The 22,537-nt window shown below is 39.2% G+C and overlaps 1 protein-coding gene across 1 annotated transcript in view; it reads left to right on the top strand.

The window, feature by feature from the left end:
• Positions 1-22,237, top strand: part of LOC139944530 (exportin-5-like) — a 207,142-nt gene extending 184,905 nt beyond the window's left edge. The window contains exons 26-29 of the mRNA XM_071941578.1: positions 10,384-10,488; positions 17,001-17,138; positions 17,900-18,070; positions 21,691-22,237. Coding sequence (XP_071797679.1) covers positions 10,384-10,488; positions 17,001-17,138; positions 17,900-18,070; positions 21,691-21,834 — 558 coding nt within the window. The 3' untranslated portion in view covers positions 21,835-22,237. The remainder of the gene's footprint in view (positions 1-10,383; positions 10,489-17,000; positions 17,139-17,899; positions 18,071-21,690) is intronic.
• Positions 22,238-22,537: the final 300 nt, after the last annotated feature.

The following is a 22,537-nucleotide window of genomic DNA, read 5'->3' as shown; positions in this document are numbered from 1 at the left end:
CAAATACGTTGTTTATCTTTACGGAATGTGCAGATTTATTTGAAGGCTTAACCATCAAGAAATTCCAACTGCAGCGGCATCACATAGGAATCAGTTTTCTTTGAAGACTAAGCTTTTTCAAGACGTTCTTTGGGGATTAATTTTTAGAAAAATTGAAAAGTTAATGGAGAACAACTTCCTAAAAGGCCCTAATTCAAATATCAAAATAATCCCAATTCCCATAGGTCTTAGCATTTAAACGACAAATTATTGAAACGAAAGTTCTGTTAAAGTTATGTCAATTGAATACAATACCGAAACAGTGTTCGAAACGCTCAGACTGGCGTAGACTATTAAACTCGACTATTAAACTCTCAACTGTTATTATTTGCGAAATAAATTCAATTGCCATGATTAAAGATTAAATTTTAATTAAATAATTAGTTTAATTTTCGAACGAAGTTTCATTGAAGGTTTCCTGGTTCATAAATAAAAACAATTTTGAAAAATACTTATGTTCGAATTATCATTGTTTTAGAGCTTACGGATACGGAGGAGCATGGAAAAACTTCAAAAATTCAGCCTTAGGCATGAGGCATGGACAATATGTTGAATAAAAAACCCAGATATGTCCTCGGATTGTTTAATAATTATTTATGCTACACGAAAATCAGTTTTGGGTTAAAAAGTTGAAGCTGCCAAGAAGAAAAAAAAAAACCACCATCAAATTTGTTCAAGTCTGCAATATTCTTGAAAAAATATGGTAGAATGATCATTTAAAACACAAAGGTAATTTTAACAATACAACCTCATGCGTCACATCAAATTTTTCGCAGCAACGGAATCACTAAGGTTAGTTAAACAATATCTGAGTTCCACATACACATAAAGCCAGGGTAAAAACTAAGCTGTCAAATTGTTTTCGATCCGCACATACTTGAACACAACAGTATGCGATGAAACGAAAGCCAGTCGGTAAGAGACTATTGCAGAGTGGCCGTGCTCTTGTATGCACCGTCCTCTGACCATGGCAACACTGTTGCTAGGCGGCGTAAGAACCTTTCCAAAGCTTTTGGGCCTTGCCGTGGCAATTATTTCATAAAGAAAGCGGTAAGCCCCAAATGACAGAAGTCTGATCAACAGAATCAACCAATTACGTCTTTATTTTGACGGAGTCGGCAGATTTGTTTGAAGGCTAACAATAAAGAAATGCTGAACTCCAGCGGCATCACAAAGGAATCGTGTTTCTCTGAAGATGGACCTTGTTACCCACCCCCAGGTTTGAACGCGGTGAACATCAGAAAAAGTGTCAATCACTTGGGAAAAATATAGAGGGGACTTTTTAAAAACGTACCAGCCATTCTTTGGGGATTAATTTCGGGGGAAATTGGCAAGTTAATGGAGAATAATTTCCTGAAAGGCCCTAATTCAATTATCAAAATAATCTCAATTCCTATATAGCTCTTAGCATTTAGGAGAAAAATTATTGAAACTAAAGTTCGATTTAAGTTATGTCAGTTGAAGACAACACCGAAACAATGTTAGAAACGCTCAGACTGGTGGAGACTATTAATCTCTCAACTCTTTTTACTGTTTGTGGAATAAATTATTGTCTCTGCTTTTGTTTCTCAATCGAGTTTCATTGAAGGTTCCCTGGTTCATAAATTAATCAAAATAATCCCAATTCAAATATAGCTCGTAGCATTTAAAATAAAAATTATTGAAAGGAAAGTTTGATTTAAGTTATGTCAATTGAAGACAATGAAACAGTGTTCGCAACGCTCAGACTGGCTTAATCTCTCAACTCTTCTTATTATTTGTGGCATAAAACCGCTCTGCTTTTTTTTCAATGACCCTGATTAAAGATTATTTAATTAAATAATTTATTTAACTTTCGAACGAGTTTCATTGGAGGTTTCCTGGAAGTTATCAATAAAAACAATTTGGAGGAACATCCACTGTTTGGCGGGAAAATACTAATGTTTGGATTCTTTTTGTAGAGCGTATGGATAAGGAGGAGCAGGGAAAAAACATCACAAATTCAGCTTCAGGCATGAGGCATTCACAACATATTAAGTAAGAAACAAACCAAGATATTTCCTCGAATTGTTTTATAATTGTTTATACTGTATCGAAAATAACTTTTGGGTTTAAAAGTTGAAACTGCCAAGAGGCGGAAAAAACACAATCACAAATTGCAAGCCTGCGCTATTCTTGAAAAGTTATGGTAGATTGATCAGTTACAATACAAAGGTTTTTGTAACAATACAAACGCAAGCGTCACAGCAAAATGTAAGCGGCAACGCTCCGATCCATAGCAGCACTGTTGCTGGAATCGGTTAATACAAAAATACCAAACATACGTGTGCAGGGTAAAAACCGTTAGCTGCCAAATTGTTTTCGAGCCGCAATTTGAACAAAATAGTAATGCATTGAAAAAAACAGTCGGTCAGAGACTCTTACAGAGTGGCCTTGCTCTTGTAGGCACCTTCCTCTGACCATGGCAACACTGTTGCTAGGTGGCGTAAGAACCTTTCCAAAACTTATTGGCCTTGCCACGGCAATTATTTCATAGAGAAAGCGGTGTAGGCCCCAAAATGACAGAAGTCCGATCCACAGCATCAACAAACTACGTCTTTATTTTGACGGTATCAGCAGATTTATCTGAAGGCTTTACAATAAAGAAACTCCAAACTAGAGCGGCATCACAAAGGAATCGTGTTTCTGTGATGATGAACCTCGTTACCCCCCCCCCCCTTTGAACGCGGTTCAAAGTGTCAATCACTTCAGGAAAATCTAGCATATTTTTAAGGGGTAAAAATAAACATGTGGATCTACTTCGGGGGAAACCAGACCAGGTAACAGAGATTAGTTTCCTAAAAGGCACTTTTTAATAAGTTATAAAAAGTCCGATCGACAACAGTTTCTATAGAAAACGTAACATTTATTGTGTTAGCTGTATACATAAACAACTAAGGATGTGTAATGTATTCTGTGCCGTTCGTGAGAAATATGAGTGAGGTTAATCAGGCCTTTGACTTGAAATAAACGCAACGGACGATACACATTATTACATGACCCGGCCCAGTTTTCTTACCTTAAGCTAAGCAAAACAAAAACGGATTGGTTTTAGCATAGCTCTAAGGTTTATAGCAACGATGTTTTGCTTGTGTGCTTGCGTTCTCCATGTTTTTACTAGGCATTATTTGCCTACATAAAACGAGGACCAAAAGTGGACAACCCTTTCCCGAAATCTGATAGAGTTAACAGAAATGGGGCGCTTGTACAAAAGGCGGAGAATGGTAATGCAAATTTTGCCGGCGGGAAGCAGAGCCATAGAAGTTGGCATGGACTCTGCGTTGAGGAGTTCACCCACACAAGACCAAATTCCTTATTAAAACGGAAAATACTGGGTATGAAATAAACTCAAGGTGCCTGTGCCAAGGAACATTGGTTGAATCTAAGCAAGATCTGAGATAATTATTGTTTTTATTATTAGTATGAGCATCAGTTTCTGCTGAACAGCGATTAATTAATTAATTTCGGTAGAGTTGCACGCAATAACAATAGAAAACACATAGTTACGGGAGCAGTAAATGTTTAATTGCGTCAAAAAAGGTCATGACATAACATTGTTGTTTGAACCATTGTTGTCCGCATAGAAATAAAAATAGTCCAGTAGCAAGATGTCATGCACAGAACAGCTTTTAAGAATATGTGACGATGAGTTATCTTCTTTCAGGATGTCATACAATTAGACGACGCTCTACTTTCAACTAGTCATTATCCCAAGTTAATTTTCATCTCAAAAAGTAATTTTCCAAACATTAAATAAATGTGTGATCGTTCGCATTTAATTGTTTCAGTCCTAAGTCAAAGAAAGTCAAAGCAACAAAACACTTAAAACTACTTTAAAAAAACAGTAATAAAAAAGCATGTCAATAATTTAATTCCAAAAAGTACAAAGTTTAAGAAAGCAGATAATTTAACAGAACTTTCAATCATAAAAAATTTTCTAGCAAGGTATTAATAACAAAGTAAACGACTCCCAAAGCATGGGCCTTGTTGCATCAATTATTTCCACACGCAAACAACCACAAAAAGACAGAAGCCCCGATCCACAGAATCAACCAATCACGTATTTATTTTGAAGGAATCTGCTGTTTTATGTGAAGGCTTATAAAATAAAGAAACTCCAAACCACAGCGGCATCACAGAGGAATCGTATTCCCCCCCCCCCCCACGTTTGAACGCGGTTAACATCACAAGTGTCAATCACGGTGGAGAAATTTATCGGGGACTTTTATTGGCGGGGACATTTTTAAGAGGTTAAAATATACTTGTGGGGTTTATTTTTGGGAAAACAGACAAGGTAACCGAGAATGGTTTCCTTAAAGGCCCTATCTAATATTAACAATAATATCAGGAAAGCATTTTAAAGAAAAATGGCTGAGTTGTTATGTTGTTCGAAACGTCCAGACGATTTATCTCTCAACTCTTCTTAAAGTTTTTTTTAAATATTTTTAGATCGAGTATCATTTAAAGGCAGTGGACACTATTGGTAATTACTCAAAATAATTATTAGCATAAAACCTTACTTGGTAACGAGTATTGGGGAGAGAGGTTGGTAGTATAAAACATTGTGAGAAACGGCTCCCTCTGAAGTGGAGTAGTTTTCGAGAAAGAACTAATTTTCCACGAATTTGATTTCGAGACGTCTCAAAATCAACCATCTAAACGCACACAACTTCGTGTGACAAGGGTGTTTTTTCTTTCATTATTATCTCGCAACTTATTCGACCAATTGAGCTCAAATTTTCACAGGTTTGTTATTTCATGCATATGTTGACATACACCAAATGAGACGACTGGTCTTTGACAATTACCAATAGTTTCCACTGTCTTTAAGGTTAGTCTATCAATTAGGCCTTTCTACTATAAACACAGCCAATGTAGTTTCATGAGGAATATCCACTGTTTGTACAACCATTACTGTTAGTAATACAACCATGCACAGGCATCACATTCATGTTAGCGGCAACGCTCCATAGCAACACTGTTGCTAGGAAGCGCTAGGACCAATCCAGTACCGATGTACGTGTCCCCAGTCAGATTAGATAACATTTTATGGAAGGTCCGACACTATAAAAACTTTTTTTTTTAAGCATAGCCTAAAATTATAGCACTGGATGTGTAACGTATTCTGTGCCATTCATGAGAAATATGAACAGGTTCAGTGTTAAATCAGGCCTTTGAGTTTGACTTGTAATAAACGCAACGATACACAGTGCATGCTGATGATACATGACCCGACCCAGTTTCATAGTTTCATGTCTCTGTTACCGTAGGCAAAACAAACTGCGCATACGGTGCTTACGTCTATGTTTTGCTTGTTGTGTAATCCGCGTTAAAATGGACAACCCTTCCTGAAAAACTGGGGGAAATCCGAAATTCTGATTTTCATAAAGCTGAACTTGAATATGCTATGAAATGAACTCATCAGGCCTGTAAGAATAAAAACTGACCGCCAAGCATGCACAGACAAATCTGGCTTAAAAGAAACTTGTAATCAGCCAAAGTTCCGTAAAGGTTGTATTTTTGCAACTGGTTGCCTACTATAAAGCTTAATATACATGTAGGCATTTTGCTAAGCAATGTTTTTCTGTTTAACAACATTATGAAATTGGGCCCTGCCATAATTAAAGCAGGTTAGCACGTCTATCATGTCGCCTGCTAAGCACAGAAAAGTATTACATAAACAGGTAACCAGCCGAATTTTTACATCATAAAGTTTAAATTGTTGTGACTGGTGCCCACTAAAATTCTTGCTCAGCAAAGAATGTGTCAAGCATTAGTTTCTTGATGAAAAATGTACTCGCTGGCGTTTTGATTCAACACTAGCTGGCAGATTCAAATACGCCGTCATTATTTACTGCACAGACCTTTACTACACAGACCGCATACGTACAATGTGCACATGTTATCCACACATTATACACACACACACACAACTAGATTTCATTATCGATTTTTTTGAAATGAAAATAACCCTAAACATTGTGTGTGTAGGAAAACATCCATTTTGTTACGTTAGATCAGTAGCACCTTTTCACTACAGCATACATTGTACATAGGCGCTACGTACGTGCACACTGTTGTACAATCTAGACGTAGATTCTCAAAACACTTGAGAGCTGGGTCATTCTTATGCAGGAGGGACGGACATCAATGGACAACCACTACCATTCTATACATTTTCAAGTATTTGATTGAAATTTGAAGTAACTATTCTCATAAATTATTAACAATGAACAGCAACGGTTTGCATGAACTGTCAAAAATTTCAACTTGTTAATACACTCTGGAAAAGGAAGCAAACTCGTCAAAAGTATGTGGTAAGGGGTTTGTTACGTATAGGTGAGGGACCCTCACTTTACGTCCCATCCGAGGAAGAAAATAAAATCGTCCTTAATCATGTTCAACATTTTATATACATAATAGGATGTTTGTATTACCATTTCACGTTCAAAACTTATAGGTATTTTATGTTCCTTTTGCCAATCCCTCGCGCTTTCATGACGTGCATTCAATTTCAGTGATTTGTGGCTAATAAAAAACTAAAAAACAACCAAGTAAATCCCCCCCCCCAAAAAAAAAAAATGAAAAATGTTGCTGTATAATTTGTATCACCTTCAAAGAAACTTTTCTTAAAAGCCAGTACATTTGTATTTTGGGGCATGAAATACTTGAATGTCGATTATTAATTTTAATCCGGGCACAATGTTGAAACTCAGTTTGGTGCTCTATGGCAACACTGTTGCAAATGAATCTTTGCAAATGCACAATCTGTCCCCCAGTCAGATTGAATTACCATCAACAGAATGTCCCCGCAATCAAAGGCCACAACAATTCAACCAGCGGCACCACAAAGGAATCGTTAAACATTGGAGGTGTCAATCGCCCCCAGTATTTTTTAGCCACAGTATTTATTAAACATGTATTAAATGACAGATATGCTTTCCTCGAAACGTATAGTACTGGAAAAAACTTCTAAGCCAAATAAGTCCTGCATTAATGAAGAGGGAACAAGTTAAGCTGTACACATCATTCTGAATATTGCTATTTTTATATCATTCTTATTACAATCTTGTTAAAGAAAGTCGCAGGCCGTAAAATTGCAGTGCTGCCAGGTTCCAATACAAACTTATTTTCCCCCAAAGAAGTGCATAGGAATGTAAGAAGACCTAAGGAAAATTGCTGTGCCCCCTTCAAGCGCGAAGTTGAAGCTTGTCTGTCAGTTATTCTTCTTCAAAGAGGGTTCAAATTCATAAAGCCCATAATCACAAAAATATGCTAAGCACAGAAAAACAATTGCTTAGCAGACACAGTGTACCAGCCAAAATTCCATAAAACTGACATCGTTGCAACTTGTGCCCCACTCATTTTTTTGCTTTTATACAGCAAAGAATTTAGCTAAGCAGTGTTTTCTCGCCTAACAGCTTTATTTAATTGTGTCCGTTTTTTTTTTATTATACATATAATATATACCTTTTGAACGATAGATGGGTTCATTATGGGGTGCTGGCTTGGTTGTTTGTATGGGTTTTAAAAATGTATATATAAATGTTTTCGCCTATTTTGATAGTACTTTTGCCCGAGTTGCTCAACAGTAACTGCTCGTTGGTTTAATAATTTAAACCCAAAGAAAACCACAGACACCGCGCAACCCAGCGGCTTGTCTTTTGAGGGAAACAAAATGTATAACAAACTGGGGGGGGGGATGTTAAGATAAGACATGATTGGATCTCGATAAGAGTGTCAATCATACTCACAGAAAATACGGACGCAAACTTCTTAACGGTTGAACCGTGGCTGAAATTGCCCAGGCATAATCACCTCAATCGAATGAATTCCGATCACATACACAACAAGTTGCCGACACCGACTGGCATTTAATTTTACAACAAATAATACTACAGCCAGGATACACCTGCCTGGAGTATATGGTTTTTTTTTATATATAATGACAATCCCAATCCATTTCAAAAGAATAATATATAAGCACACAAAATAAAAATAAGTTGACGCCGGTGAATCATCAAAGCACCGGTGAATCACACATCATCAAAGCACCATACATTCTCAGGTAATCACGCAAAATGTCGCTTGGGTAGTGCAAGTTTAGCGCGTGGCGCTCCACGCGTGGGCCACGCCGTTAGTGGTCTTGGTCCAAAGAAAATGGGGACCCAGACTTCTAAAAGGTTCAAGAAAATTGTCTGGACTTAAACCAATCACAACTCAAGCAAAATAATGCAAACTTCCAATCACAGACACAAGTTGCAGACACTTAATCACAGACACAAGATGCCGACACCTAATCACAGACACAAGATGCCGATGTTACAAAGTAATCAACTATGTACATGTACATGTATGGCGCCGGTAAATCAGGCATCATCAAAGCACATACATTCTCGGGAAATCACGCAAAATGTCGCGTGGGTACTGCCAGTTTAGCGCATGGTGCTCCACGCGTGGGCATCGCGCAGATGGTATTGGACCAAAGAAAATATGGCGACGACGCAGACTTCTCAAAGGTTGAACCAAGTTGTACATTGTCTTGGCTTATAACCAATCACAACTCAAGCAATGCCAACTTCCAATCACAGACACAAGTTGCCGACACCTAATCACAGACGCAAGATGCCGACACCTAATTACAGACACAAGATGCTGACAGCGCCTGGCATTTAATTTCACAACAATGAAAATACACATTGAGTCTATTTTTTTAATAATCAGACCGCCAACTTCATTTTAAAAGACCATTATTTAAACACCCAAAATAATCAACTCCACATGTATGGCGCCGGTGAATCACGTAACATCAAAGCATCCTTCAATCTCAGTAATAACGGTGAATTACACTCCATCAGAGCAACCTTCAATCTCAGTAATAACGGTGAATTACACTCCATCAAAGCAACCTTCAATCTCAGTAATAACGGTGAATTACACTCCATCAAAGCAACCTTCAATCTCAGTAATAACGGTGAATTACACTCCATCAAAGCATCCTTCAATCTCAGTAATAACGGTGAATTACACTCCATCAAAGCATCCTTCAATCTCAGTAATAACGGTGAATTACACTCCATCAAAGCAACCTTCATTATGGGGATAATGATGGGAATTGAGCGACATCAAAGCACTATTCATTCTCTAGTAATCACGCAAAATGTCGCGTGGGTTTTGCAAGTTTAGCGCGTGGCACTCCATGCGTGAGTCACGCGTTAATATACCGACGGCTATTTGACTTTTTTCAAGACATGTTATCGCGCCAACCTCCACGCCCGTTTGCGCGCTAAATTTATTGCACGGCTTCTAGTTATTTTCAATCGGTACTGTATAAAGACCACATCAGCCCAGTCCTTCATTCCTTGCATTGGCTGCCCATTGAATCTTGTATCATATTTAAAATTTTGTTGTTTGTCTTTCAATGTGTCCACGGTTCTGCCCCTGAATATAATATCAGTCAATCGGTAGGAGCAACATTTCCGTCTTGAAGTATCAGGGCTGCTCTCTGGTTCCATTTAGGCCGTATCAGACACATTCTTTAGGGGTCGGGCAATCTCCACAACAAAGCATTCTGCAAACAGTTTTTGTTTTTTAAATTGTTCGCACTGACCTATTTATTTGCAAAAAAAATAAATGAAACTCCTTATAATACCATGTTTTTTATTGATACTTTTTCTTTTCAGTGTCCCTTGTCCCCTGACAAAACATTCACTTTTACATATTATAGTTAGATATCCATAAGAAGATGAAACTGCTTCAGGTGTCAAATTACAAGGTTTTAAAATGTTAATATTTTAAATCTTTGAAAATCATATCAAATCAACAATTAGAGACCTTGGGTTGCTTGTTGCGGAATTATATTACAGTATTACTTCATCTGCAAATGCTCGCAATCTTGGGGTAATTTTTGATAACACTATGTGTAAAGAAAGGAAGGGTCTTGTTATACAAAATAAGACTGGTGATGTCACCAAATGTGAGAGCGCCATCTGCCAGCGGCAGGTTAAAGGATTCTGGCACTTTTTCAAAATGTCCACAGATTTACATTAAACTTCATAGTTTGAAGATAATGATAATGTTTGGATTTGGAAATAAAGTGAATTGAATTGAATTGAATCCAATCCAATCCAATCCAATCCAAATAATGTGTGCCCTTCGAAGTAGGGTCCGGTTCACTGAGGCTTTCACAAAGGAGGATGAAATGACCGAGCATTAAGATTAGCGGTCTGTATGAGTGGGTTTTCTGTAATCGGATGTTTCCATGGTGAACTGAATATTTATGATTTGCATTGCTCTCATTCAATTGTTTTCTTCTTGTTCTAACAGTCCCTGTGTAAAAGTATGGTGCTCAGTATCTACACTGCATTTTTATGGAACGACACACAGACATGTATTAAAACGCTTAACATATGCTGGCCAATATTTCTACAGGTAAGACACTTCGATGCATTTTTGATCTAGGGTTCTCTTCAATGGATCTTGATGCTGATGATATTACACATTATTGTTTACCACTTGGCAGAAGAGTGGGACACCATTGTGTCTCTGATGAACTGTCAGAAATGTAGTAACCAGACACCGCATTCTATTACAGAAAATACCTCACCTAGGTTAGCGCCCTAGTGATACACCTTGAGAGCATTAAGATATGGCTAAGCCCAAATCCTTTTTATGACAAAGAACCGCAGATATTCTTGCCATTCCTGTGGTAGTCAACCGTCACCCTTGGACTTCGATACTTCCATCCTGCTTCCGCTGTCGACTTTGTTCACTGGATAACCCTTACTGTATTTACTGGACCGTTGGTTCAAGGGAAAGTTTCTACATGGATAAAATCTTGTCAGCTCCTACACTTGAGCGGGAAAGTACTACCCCCTCCTTGTGAAATTGTGGTTAATATGTCGTCACAGGCTCATCATGTAAACACATTTAGCCTTCAGAAAACATCGTGGTTTTTCCTCCAAATACACTCCAGCCCCCTTTCCCCTCAGAGAGAGACAGAACAATCTTCTCTTTGGGCTAGCTGGGCCTGGGCGCTCCGGCTTGGGCATACTATACAGGCCACCGTTGTTGCTTCACGCTCGTCCACCCTCGCTCATCCCTCCTGTTTCTTCACTTTGGAGATATCAATTCATGGCGAACGGGGCCGTGGTACCGACCCTTTTTATTCATTTAAGGGCTGGCCTTCTTCATTTTTATGAGGCTACGTCGGCCTTTCCGAGGGAATTTTCCGTCTTCTCCTTTCTGCCCCCGCTCTGTTCTCGATCACACAGCCGTTCCGGCTCTCCGCCTAACCACCTGCAGAACAGTTACACGCAGGTCTACGGCCATACTACATGTACGTTGAACACTCCGGTTCTCGACCATTCAGCAAAGTAAAGCAACGTCGGGCCCGTTCAGTACTCTGATGGGATACCACCTTCTACCTCTTTTACCACCATCCTGTGACTATTGGGTAAGATTTTACAGTTTTTTTCTTCCTCCTGTAGAAGCCTCCTAATCCTCTTTCTGGAGAGAGACAACTAGACCCACTCTCCTCCATCTTTTGGGCTCCCCACTGCCTTTTATCGGCGGACATCTTGAGAAAGAAGAAAAAAAAAATCTTTTTCAAAATTTAAGATTTCTGATCCAATTCAGGTTTTCTACTGTCCCTTCAGCTTAAGATTGATTGTGTTCTTCAAACCCTTCCAAGAGAAGCCCTTTTTCCCACATTCTTAATCCTAACTTAGAAAATTAGATCGTTAACTGCGTCTTGGTTTGCCTAGGCTGTGCATCTGTTGACCCTGTATATATCACTGGTTGACCCTATCTTCTCCCAGCATTGTTCAAGCTTATGAAGGTTTGCCTGACCTCCTACATGTACGTACATACATGTAGTCAGTCTTTACCCCCTTTTTCAGCTATCCACGATTCCCTTCGTAGATCTCTGATACTTGTTCTTTTGTTCTGGCTCCTCTAGCCTCCAGAGAGCGCTTGGTAGATCCTTCTCCCGGGATCGACCTGTTGTTATTTTGCTGAGGAAAGATTTCACTTTCTACGAGTCAGCCTTCCTCTTCCTTTACTCGTTCTACAGCTTACACACTAGTGCTGGGCGAATAGTGAAATTTTGATATTCGGATACCGCATGCCAACTTTATATTTAAAGATGGCGATTTGCTTTTTCTTGTGATCGTGATTGACTCTACGTGAAGGAAAACTTTCAAAATCTTTGAACAAACTACATCAGAAATGTCGTTGTTTTAGCTCTTCACGGAGGTGAGCATGATTAAATACTTAATTTATGCTGTTTTATGCTGTCTTAATAGAAGTTTCATAAGGATTCAGACAAAACATTCCTATCAGTTGTCGCTCGACGTCCGCGGATATTCGGATATTAAAGAATATCCGGTTACTTGGTTGTAATTACTGAACTACATGTATCCGGTTTATAAATAGGTATTTGCGCCCTATGCGTATATCCGGTTAAGAAAAAAAAGGCATTCGCGGTTACGGATAGGAAAACCTATTCCCCATTAACCAGATACTCGAATAATTCGCCCAGGCCTATTACACACATGTAGAGTATGATAACCAGGGTCTTCGTACTTCAAGGTCATCGTCTCACACCCTACTTTTTAGCCTTTACAAGTGGTTGAGAGCTTTTTGAAGGATCTCTTTGGCTGCCTTATTACCTTTCACTGCCTTTACATGTATGTGTCCCTTTGGAGGAAGTTGACTCAATTGCCAGGTCTATTGTTCACCTTATACTTGTTTTTGTGCTATTTTCCTTTCTATAGTGTTTTTATGAAGTCCTTATTTCGATCTTCTACAGATATCTATGTCGTACATGTAGGTCCTTTCGCATAACCTTATTCTTTTTTACTTATATCAGTGACTTCCGACTACTGGACTAACCTTGGACTAATTTTAGAAACAAATTTACTCTTTTCTAGGCCTGTGGCTCTCTTTATACTTAATTTTCTGCTGCCTTTATTTCCATTCGTTTGAGTTACTTATGAAGTCTTCCTTCATTCATTTGCAGAAGATAATTGTGGTACGTCCTTATTAATAAATTTGTTCAATATTATTTAACATCAATGATTTTAGACGACTGTCTCATCGTGGTCCCTCCATGAACAGCCGCTCTTCTAGCCATGTCTAGGATTTGTCCAAACCCCAAAATGGGTTTCATCATCCTCCTGGGCTAATCTTCCTTAGCCCTTTCTCAGATTCCGATGCTCCTCTGTGTCTGCCTCAACTTGACTAGGACAGAGCCTTTTCTTCACTGAAGCGTCACAGAGTTCTAGAGGAAAGTATATCATTCAACTCTCCCTCTCTTCAGCATTGCTACCAGCTCGAGCTTGGCTTCATCTCCAGGGATTCATGGCACACCTTACCATGGCACACCTTACGGATCTTTGCCATGAGGCAGAACAAACTTACAACCTCTTCAACTGCTCCTGTTTTTTAACACTACTGGCCGAGAAGGGATCCCCTTCTCAAGTCTGGTTTCCAGTGGACTCCATTATCTTCGGAACCTTCCTGCGGAGCCAATTTTCCCCCACTTCTTTCCTTCAGTGATCTTGGTCTTAGATACTTTGGATTTACAGATTGTTGATCTTTCTCAGTTCAGTTTGCTTCACATCTATCTGCTGGAACTCTTAGCCGTTCAAAAGTCAGACAACTCCACCTTGTGTCTTACATAAAACGTCGGAGAGGGACTCTCTCCTCTTCCCTATGCTAACCTGGAGCCTACTCACTTGGTGCCTTCCCCATAAATTCTCTCTACAGACGAGCCTCCTCTCCAGGAAGATCTTCAACCCTAGACACCCTGGATCTCCTCTTTCGATCCCCCTTCCTTCACCAAAGTGACCATATCATTGTGTTCAAGTTTCTACACCAAGATCTGGACTGTCTTCATCCTTGTGTTTGGATGCTTTCAAGTCTTCCAAATGGCTGGCCTTGCTTTTGTAAAAGATGCTGCTTCCCTTGCAGCAAAATATAGACGACAGACCTGTAGAACAAAGTATGATAATCGCCTACCTTCCTTTTCTAATGGTGTACCAAGGAAGGTATTGTTCCCTCTTCTGCATCTGCAACTGTCTCAGGGGATTTTCTAATCTCCCCTTTAATCCCGGCCTCCAGATTACCACCTTTTCAAGACTACAGATCAACCTTTTCAGCAGTACATGTACATCACAGGTTTGATGATGACTGAACTCTGTTCCATAACACTGCTATACCTCAACTGACCAAAAGGCTTGTTCTTAGAGGAACCTCCTATCAAGATACTCGCTCCTTCTTGGGACCTCGGCACTGTCCTTTGCAGGTTGAAGAAGCCTCACTCTGAACCGGCTGGGTCTTCATCTTCTTCTTCTCCTTCTTCTCCTTCTCTACTCGACCTCTTGGTCAAGACAGTCTTCCTTTAGCAGCCTCCTCAGCTCACCTCAGAAGTGAATTCCATGCTCCTTCATCAGAACCTGGACTCTTTTGTTGGGAACATGAAGGTGTTCGTTTGGCCACACTTATCAACTCCCTTACCTAAAACCCATCACTGAGGTTTTTCCCCTCCAGACATATTTTGTCCTGAGCTTGACTTCTTCCTCATAATCCAAGAAGATAAAATGTTGTGCCCTATTACAGCATACTTGAATTTAACACACCAAGGAGCTACAATGTACATGGGAACACTACACAACTCTTCATCACAACGCTTTGACCGTTCAACCCAACCTCAACTGGTACTGTTTCTCGGTGGATTGTCAAAGTTATATTACCAGCTCCAATCTCTACTGCCAAGCCACGGGGGTCACTGCCTGGTCCTGTAGTTTAACCAAATTTACCAGGCGAACTGTTGACAGGAGCACTTAATAGACCCCAGGTTCACACTCTGACATATCACAGGTTCGCCTAGTACCTACTCTGGCACGGATTACACCCCCTCATCCAGTTACTGCATCGGCCAAAGCTCACCTAGCAAGTAGCATTACTACCCCACTGGCTCTTTTTCAGGTGTTCCCCTTACAGATACTATGCAGGCAGATTGTTGGAAAACTTCTCAACCCTCACTTCCTGCTACCTGTGAGATATTTTCCAGGCTGGAGGACAGACAAGCTTGGCAAGCAGCAACACCTTCTCCAGGCTAGTAATACTGTAGGACTGTCAACTCATCTTCATAAGAGCTTGTGAGTCCTTACAGCTAACCAGTATGTCTTAACTCCCTTTGTTACTACACATTTGGTCAGGTATCAGGCTTAGTTAAGGCTTCTTTTCTAGGGCTCCACACTGCACTTGTCCCCCCTTCAGTTTGGGACTCGGTTCGGTGCTACTCTGCATATGTAGGTATCGGAGGTGAGGTATTTTCTGTAATAGAATGTCCCTAAATCCGTAAGGATTTCCTATTCTATCTAAGAAAATACTCACCTCCGATACCATCCCACCCAGATCAGTATCCTAAAATTAAACCAAAAGGTGAATCTGAGGGGTGCAGTGTGCGTGAGTGACATCCTAGCGTTTGTTTTGTGTCAGCATGATTGCTTGCACATGCGCATTAGAAATGCATATGTAGGTATCGGAGGCGAGTATTTTCTTAGATAGAGTAGGAAATCCTTACGGATTTAGGTAGATTCTAATGCAGTGACCAAACCATAATATAGGGGTAATTCTACTGCAGAAATACCTCATATCTCCAATGACCAACATGCATTTCCAATTTCCATACACAATTTGCTGAACCACTTATACATTGAATGCCACAATAAGCCCGCGTGGAGCAAAGCTATTTAGCAGATACCATTTGTTCCAGCAGAATTTGCGACCATCTCTTACATGTAAGTACTTGAATGGTACTTTACAAACGGCTTTAAAGGAGAGATCATTCCTAGGACAGACCTTCAATTTTAAACAAATAATCAATGTTTTTCATTTGTGCAATGGTGCGAATATTTTCATGAGTTGAAAGATGGAATGTTCTATCAACGAGGCGAAGCCGAGTTGATAGAACATTCAATCTTTGAACATTGAATACATGTGCATTCTGTACAGTTTTCAGACACGCAGACGCCGAATGTAGTATGTGCCTTGCAGCGAACACTGCTACCAAACACGCGCACGCAGTGATGTTTTACTCACCGTGCAATAGAACCTTTTTGGATGGAACTAAAAATGCACGCTGAACGGAACAAAAAATGCACGATGAGTAGCGTGCAATGGTATTTTTATTTGCGATCACGTGACGAACAATCCTCCAATCAAATGACAAGGATCTGCTTTAGTGTTATATAATACTAAATATAAAATATTAAAAAAGATTCTTTCAGGTTCACAATCTGCCATATATTTCATATCACTGCTTAACGGTAAAACGGTAAGCAAATGTGTTTGCTTACTGTCGTGTTTGACCATTACCTTGGAGGACACCTTTCTGCTGTTCCTGTATTGAAGCAACCGCTATTGGTTTTGTACACAAATGACTACAGACCCATGAAAACAAAGAGCTGGCTTGTGAAAGTGTCAAAGTCTAAGGTTACCATTGTCCATTGCTCACAGTGAAAGGAACATGTTAGTCACGTTGAAAGCATGCCCTCTCTCCACGATATTGCAATCTTTCTAAACCACCATTCCACCATCAATGCTCAGGACATTGAAAGCTAGCTGTATAGGCCAGCTTCCCGAACAGAAGAGTCGTTTTTTTTATTAATTCTTATCGTCACTCGTTCATCGCTGGGCCTTCACAATATTGTTCCTTATATGGAATTTGTTCTGATCTAAAACAAATTAAATCGCTCAAAAGGCAGAGAGGGGTGTCAAAGTGACTTTATGATGAAACTATGACCACTTCGTTGTACATTCATTTTTTGTTACGCCTTGTATCCTTTGGCAATTTGGCGCTTTATAAGTACTGTTACTGTTACTGTTACTGTTACTGTTACTGTTACTGTTACTGTTACTATTATTAAACTTAGATTGTGGAAAGAACCCTTCTTCCATGTGCAGCTAACTGGTTGTTTACGTGTCTATTGCAAGGCCTTCAAATTCATGGGCAACATGAAGCATGTATGGCTTGGCTTATTCAGAGGACATTTCAACATTATGAAATCTTGGTGAGTATACGTTTTGTTGGTTGTATGCATAAACAACAAAACTTTGAAAATTTCAGCTCAATTAGTCATCAAATAAATTGTTTCGCCTTGGTTCATGCGACTAGCAGAAAACCTTGCCTTTGGTAGTAGATTGGGTCACCTTGACCTATTTTCCCAATGGGCATTCACCATCTCCAGAGAATTGACCCTGCACCGCCGGGAAAAACATCAAGGCTCAATTTCATGTACATGTATCTACTTACGTACGCAAAGAATCAGCGCTTACGAAGCAGGGAAAGGGTAATTTTGGCTCGTGCGCATACGTTATGGATTTCAGAACTAGTGGTAAGCTGTCCAAGTATCCATCCCCTCGGGCCATGATGCCTTGGGGTACAAAATAAAACGTGAACTTTGTATTAGTAAGATGAAAATCCATAGATGCAACAATGCACTGGTAACAGAGAAAGAGAACGACCAGACTTTCCCTCTCAATTCGTGTCACGGAATTACTTCACCCCAGAACATTGTCTAACTTGCCCCATGACAACCAATACATATGTATATGCTTTTCATGGGGATGCACTTGGAGGAAATATGAACTTTCGATTTAAGATGACTTGTGGGACTCTGAGCGTGTAACAGACATTGCTGGGGATGTTTCAACATTGTTTCATTTCTGGTCTACAAATCTCTGTCTTAAGAGTGAGCAAAAGATACTCTGCAAGACGAATTTAGCAAAGCATTTTAGAAAATTAATTTCTAAAGCATTTCTGTTAATTCAGCGACCCAAGTTTGATACACTACGGGAGGTGATGTTGCAGATACCAGGAGTCACAATGGAGTCACTTGAGATATTTGATCGTCGTTTTGTATTCAGTTCCGATACTAGAAAAACAACCAGTGATAAAAGTAGAAGGGATCACTTTAAGAAGCTCATCAGTGGAATCATAGGGGTGAGTTTTAACATCATCATTACTTTCAACAATTAACAGTCTGCATGTCCCCAAAAATCTCTAAAGGCCCGAGCCGGCTCACCTATTGAGAAATCCTTTTTAAAGAATAAAGAATATAATTGTAAAAATCGTAAAAATATAGTGTTGTTAACGAAAGCAGACTTAATCATCATCAGTGGGGAAAATCATTTCTGATTACCTTCCAAACTCTGGCGCTCTTTCATTAATAGCTATATCAATAAATGGCATTAAATGCCTCATTATTCAGCACCCATACCGGTACTTGTTGTCGCTGCATTTTCTCGATTTCTGAGCAAGATGTCTGTCTCAGATCTTCCCCTGCACTTCAACCACCTCACTCATTTCAAGCACTCATGTTAGAAACTCCTGATATAACACACACATATTTCAACTATTTTCAGACTTAAACTTGCATCAGTGATTAAAGATTAAACATAATTTCCATAATTAGTATTAATTTACTCAGAAACGTGTGTTCTTAATTTAAATCACCTCTGGTACCAGGACAAATTTAGAAACTCTTGAAATAGTAGATAAAAGGTGTGTAACCTGTATCAAAATGACAGTGTGAATACATTTCCGCTGATTATGTGATTTCCGGGTTGTGGTGGGTTAGTGATTTCGGGGTTGGTTAACTCAAAAATGTGGGGTGGCAGATTAGTCTGGAAAGACATTTTGAAGTAGGTGTGTTTCTAACGTGAGTGCTTAAGATGAGTGAGGTGGTTGATGTGTAGGGGAAGATCTCAACCCACGACGCGACCATACATCAATCTGTGTATGCCGATATTTAGTGTACAGTGGAGATATAGTTGCCTCTCTGGGCATGGTCGTGGTGTGCCCTTCCAACCACCTCTCATCTAAAACAATTAAAGATTTGCAAACGTTCCAGTAATGAGGGGCCAGGCCAGTGCTCCTGGTGAAAGAGTATCGGGTGACTAATCAAAGTTCAGGTTACTTTGTCCGAACGCAACCATACAGCCATTAGGTTTTCATTTAGGTTTTCGTTCTTGTACAGACCTACTAGGGATGTACCAGAACGTAAACGAAAGCACCAGGAGCACTGCCTGTCCCCTCATTACTGGAACGTATGCAAATCTTTATTGTCCGAGAGGCGGTCTGAAGGGCGCACCACGACCAGGCCCAGATTAACCTGTAGCCCTATTGTCCAGTTGTGGCACACACAGGATGGGCATACCTCCTGACAGAAGAGATAGTCGTGTGCAGTGGGACAGCTTAGAGCCCCGACACGTGTAACCACATGACGTTGGTTCAACCCGCCAAATTGAATTGAGTGAAGTGTGGAATCTCATGAACTTTTCCGCACTATACTTATTCCCGGGGAACCTTTGGTCGATCTTTTTAAACTACTAAGAAAAGCCCTTTCACACCATAAGTATTTCCTTGGGTTTGATCGTAAGTGTGAAACGGTCGTGCATATTCCTTTGAAATAGTACTCCCGGAAGTTACCTATATAAAATGGGATAGTGAGAACGGTTGCTGTGGTGACGGATCCCTGGGAGTTTATGAAAAATTAGTGCCGCCGATCACCTGCAATGCTAAAAGGGGGGGCGGGGGGCAAGTTTAAGCCATTTCACCCTGTTTTATTTATTTATTTATTTATTTATTTATTTATTTGTTTGTTTATTTATTTATTTATTTATTTATTTATTTATTTATTTATTTATTTATTTATTTATTTATTTATTTATTTATTTATTTATTTATTTATTTATTTATTGTTGGTGAGCTTGTTAAAGACACAGTACACATTTAGTAAATAATCAAAATATAAATTAGCATACAAATTTACTTGGTAACGAGCAACGGAGAGCTATTGATAGTATAAAACATTGCGAGAAACGACTCCCTCTGAAGTAACACGGTTTTTGAGAAACCGGTAAATTCTTAGACCAGAAGCCTTTTATTACTATCTGAAATCACACTATTGTACAACGAGGGTGTTTTTTCTTTCAGCTTTTTCTTGCCATCAATGACCAATTGAGTCAAAATTTTCACACAGGCTTGTTATTCTTATGCATATGTTGGGATACACCAAGTGAGAATACTGGTCTTTGACAAGTTACCAAACGTGTTAAATACCTTTAACTATTTAGGGTAGAATTCTCGGATTCACATCCGAGCCTAAATTAGCGCGTGTGAAGTTGTTGAAGGCGCTGCTACCCATTATTCTCAAAAGCGCACGACTCCCAAACCATAGGGAGGCGGCCGATTATGAAGGGACTGAGAAATTGAATCGATTATAGAAATTTTTCATTCCAATTATCTGCTAGTATAAATTTGTACATTTTAGATGACCGGTGTATGATGAAAGGGACTGTAAATTCTGGGTTTTTTTTTTTTCCTACCAGATTTTTCTAAAAAGAAGTCCACTTTTGTTCCTCCATACTGTACTATCTGGTGTCCCTGTACAGTGTGTCTAAAAAAGAAATGATTCTGGTGAAAACTGTTTAGATGTATGGATAGCTTATGGGTTCAACTCATATGACGGCAAAAATTCCGAAAATTATTGCTTTGGTCAGCACTGCTCACTGATGAACAAGTTGCCGACATCTTTGAGTGAATTTTGTAAGCTCAAAAGGACTTGCCTCACACAATTTGGAAGGCTAATTACCGCGCAACCTAATTTTCATACCCTTTACAAAAGTGAGTAGTGCTCACTCAATCATTAATTATTTTTCAGACTTTTTGGTGTCATATGAAAGTTTTAGTCTATGAGTCAAATACTCAATGGGTCAAGTTTATACTAAAAGAATTACAAGTAACAAGAGAAGTAATTTATTATTTACTCATTAAACAATCTGAATCAAATCATCATCAAACTTTATTCATCCTTAATTTCCATTTTCTGCTCTTTCTTGCTATTTTGGTCTGAGTTTTCGGTTTTGCGCTTATTTGAATTTCACCCACATCTTCTGATCCTTTACCGCTCTGTTATTTCTGCCACCAGTCATGTATTCTTGTCTATGCCCATCTCTTTCGATCTGAGTTTTAAATTTACCGAGTACTTCTTCCCTTGAGAAACACTGTTACACTTTCAGTGTTTGTGAAAAGAAACATTTCTAATTGTCCCTTTCTCTATCTGATAGTCGGTGCTCCAGAGTTCCAAAAAGATGACTGCTTGGAATACGCTAGAATTCAAAAGATTGACTTTTGCAGTTGTTCGGAACGATGTTGTTAAGGGCCAAGCCAATGTAAAATGTACCCAAATTATATGTACCAAATAAGTTGGGTCGCGCCGATCCAAATAGAATCAACTCTGTCGTGCCTGTCTAGAACGGGTGTTCCTTTGTGCATTTGTGACCTAGATTACTTGCGTTGCTCAAGCTGCTTATTTGGAAGCAAATTTTTTGCAAATAGACCTGCAATAATATTTTTTAGGACAAGTTTGTTTGAAAACTTGAATGCATTATGCCGGCACATGAGTAAAACAAATCATGTGGGCTCAAGGCAATGTACTACTTTGCTTTTTTACAAACACATCAGTTAAAATGGCAAAAACAGTTGCAAGGTAAAATTACGTTTATGTCTTCACTTACTGTTTATTTTTTATTTTTTTACTTCTAATAATGTATTTGCAGAAGCATATTGGGCAAAAGTTCAAACGAGAAGTGATCATCAAGAATCTGGAGCCACTGAATAAACCGTTGAAGAATAGAGACACTGTTGGACCTGAAGTGGATGATGATCTTGCACTAGTTGCCTTATTCGCTAAGGATTCTTAAAACTTGAGGCACTTTTGCCGACTGCAAGAGCAGCAAGTATTTCAGTTGGTAAAGCGGTGCTCGTGCCGCAATTAAGTTTATGCTTAATTGAGCAGGTGAGATTGCACATATTAAACTTGTCCTTTTTTTAATGATGATGCCAAGAATAACTTGAGTCAATGGCATGTAATTGTCACAAACCACGATAATCTCTAATTTGAAGATGGCACAACAATTTTTAATATTCAAAGTATAGTAAAAACGTTGACAAACAAAATAATGGGGGATACAACATTGATAAATTAATAAGTATCAAGTATTTTTGAACTGTCATTTCAATTAATTTTAAAGGAACACGTTGCCTTGGATCGGTCGAGTTGGTCTTTGAAAAACGTTTGTAACCGTTTTTTATAAAATGCATATGGGTAGAAAGATGTTGTAAAAGTAGAATACAATGATCCACACAAACATGCCTCGAAATTGCGTGGTTTTCCTTTTACCTCGTCGACTAACACGTCGGCCATTTATGGGGGTCAAAATTTTGACTCCCATAAATGGCCGACGGTGATAGTTCGCACAGTAGAAGGAAAACCACGCAATTTCGAGGCAAACTTATGTGGATCATTGTATGCTACTTTTAAAACATCTTTCCAACCATATGCATTATATAAAAAACGGTTACATGGCTTTTGTTTTGACCAACTCGTCCGATCCAAGGCAACGT

Source organism: Asterias amurensis, chromosome 1 (genome assembly GCF_032118995.1).
Source record: "Asterias amurensis chromosome 1, ASM3211899v1".
Taxonomy (NCBI): Eukaryota; Metazoa; Echinodermata; class Asteroidea; order Forcipulatida; family Asteriidae; genus Asterias; species Asterias amurensis.
The sequence above is the reverse complement of the archived record's forward strand: the minus strand, read 5'-3'. Positions and strand labels throughout refer to the sequence as shown.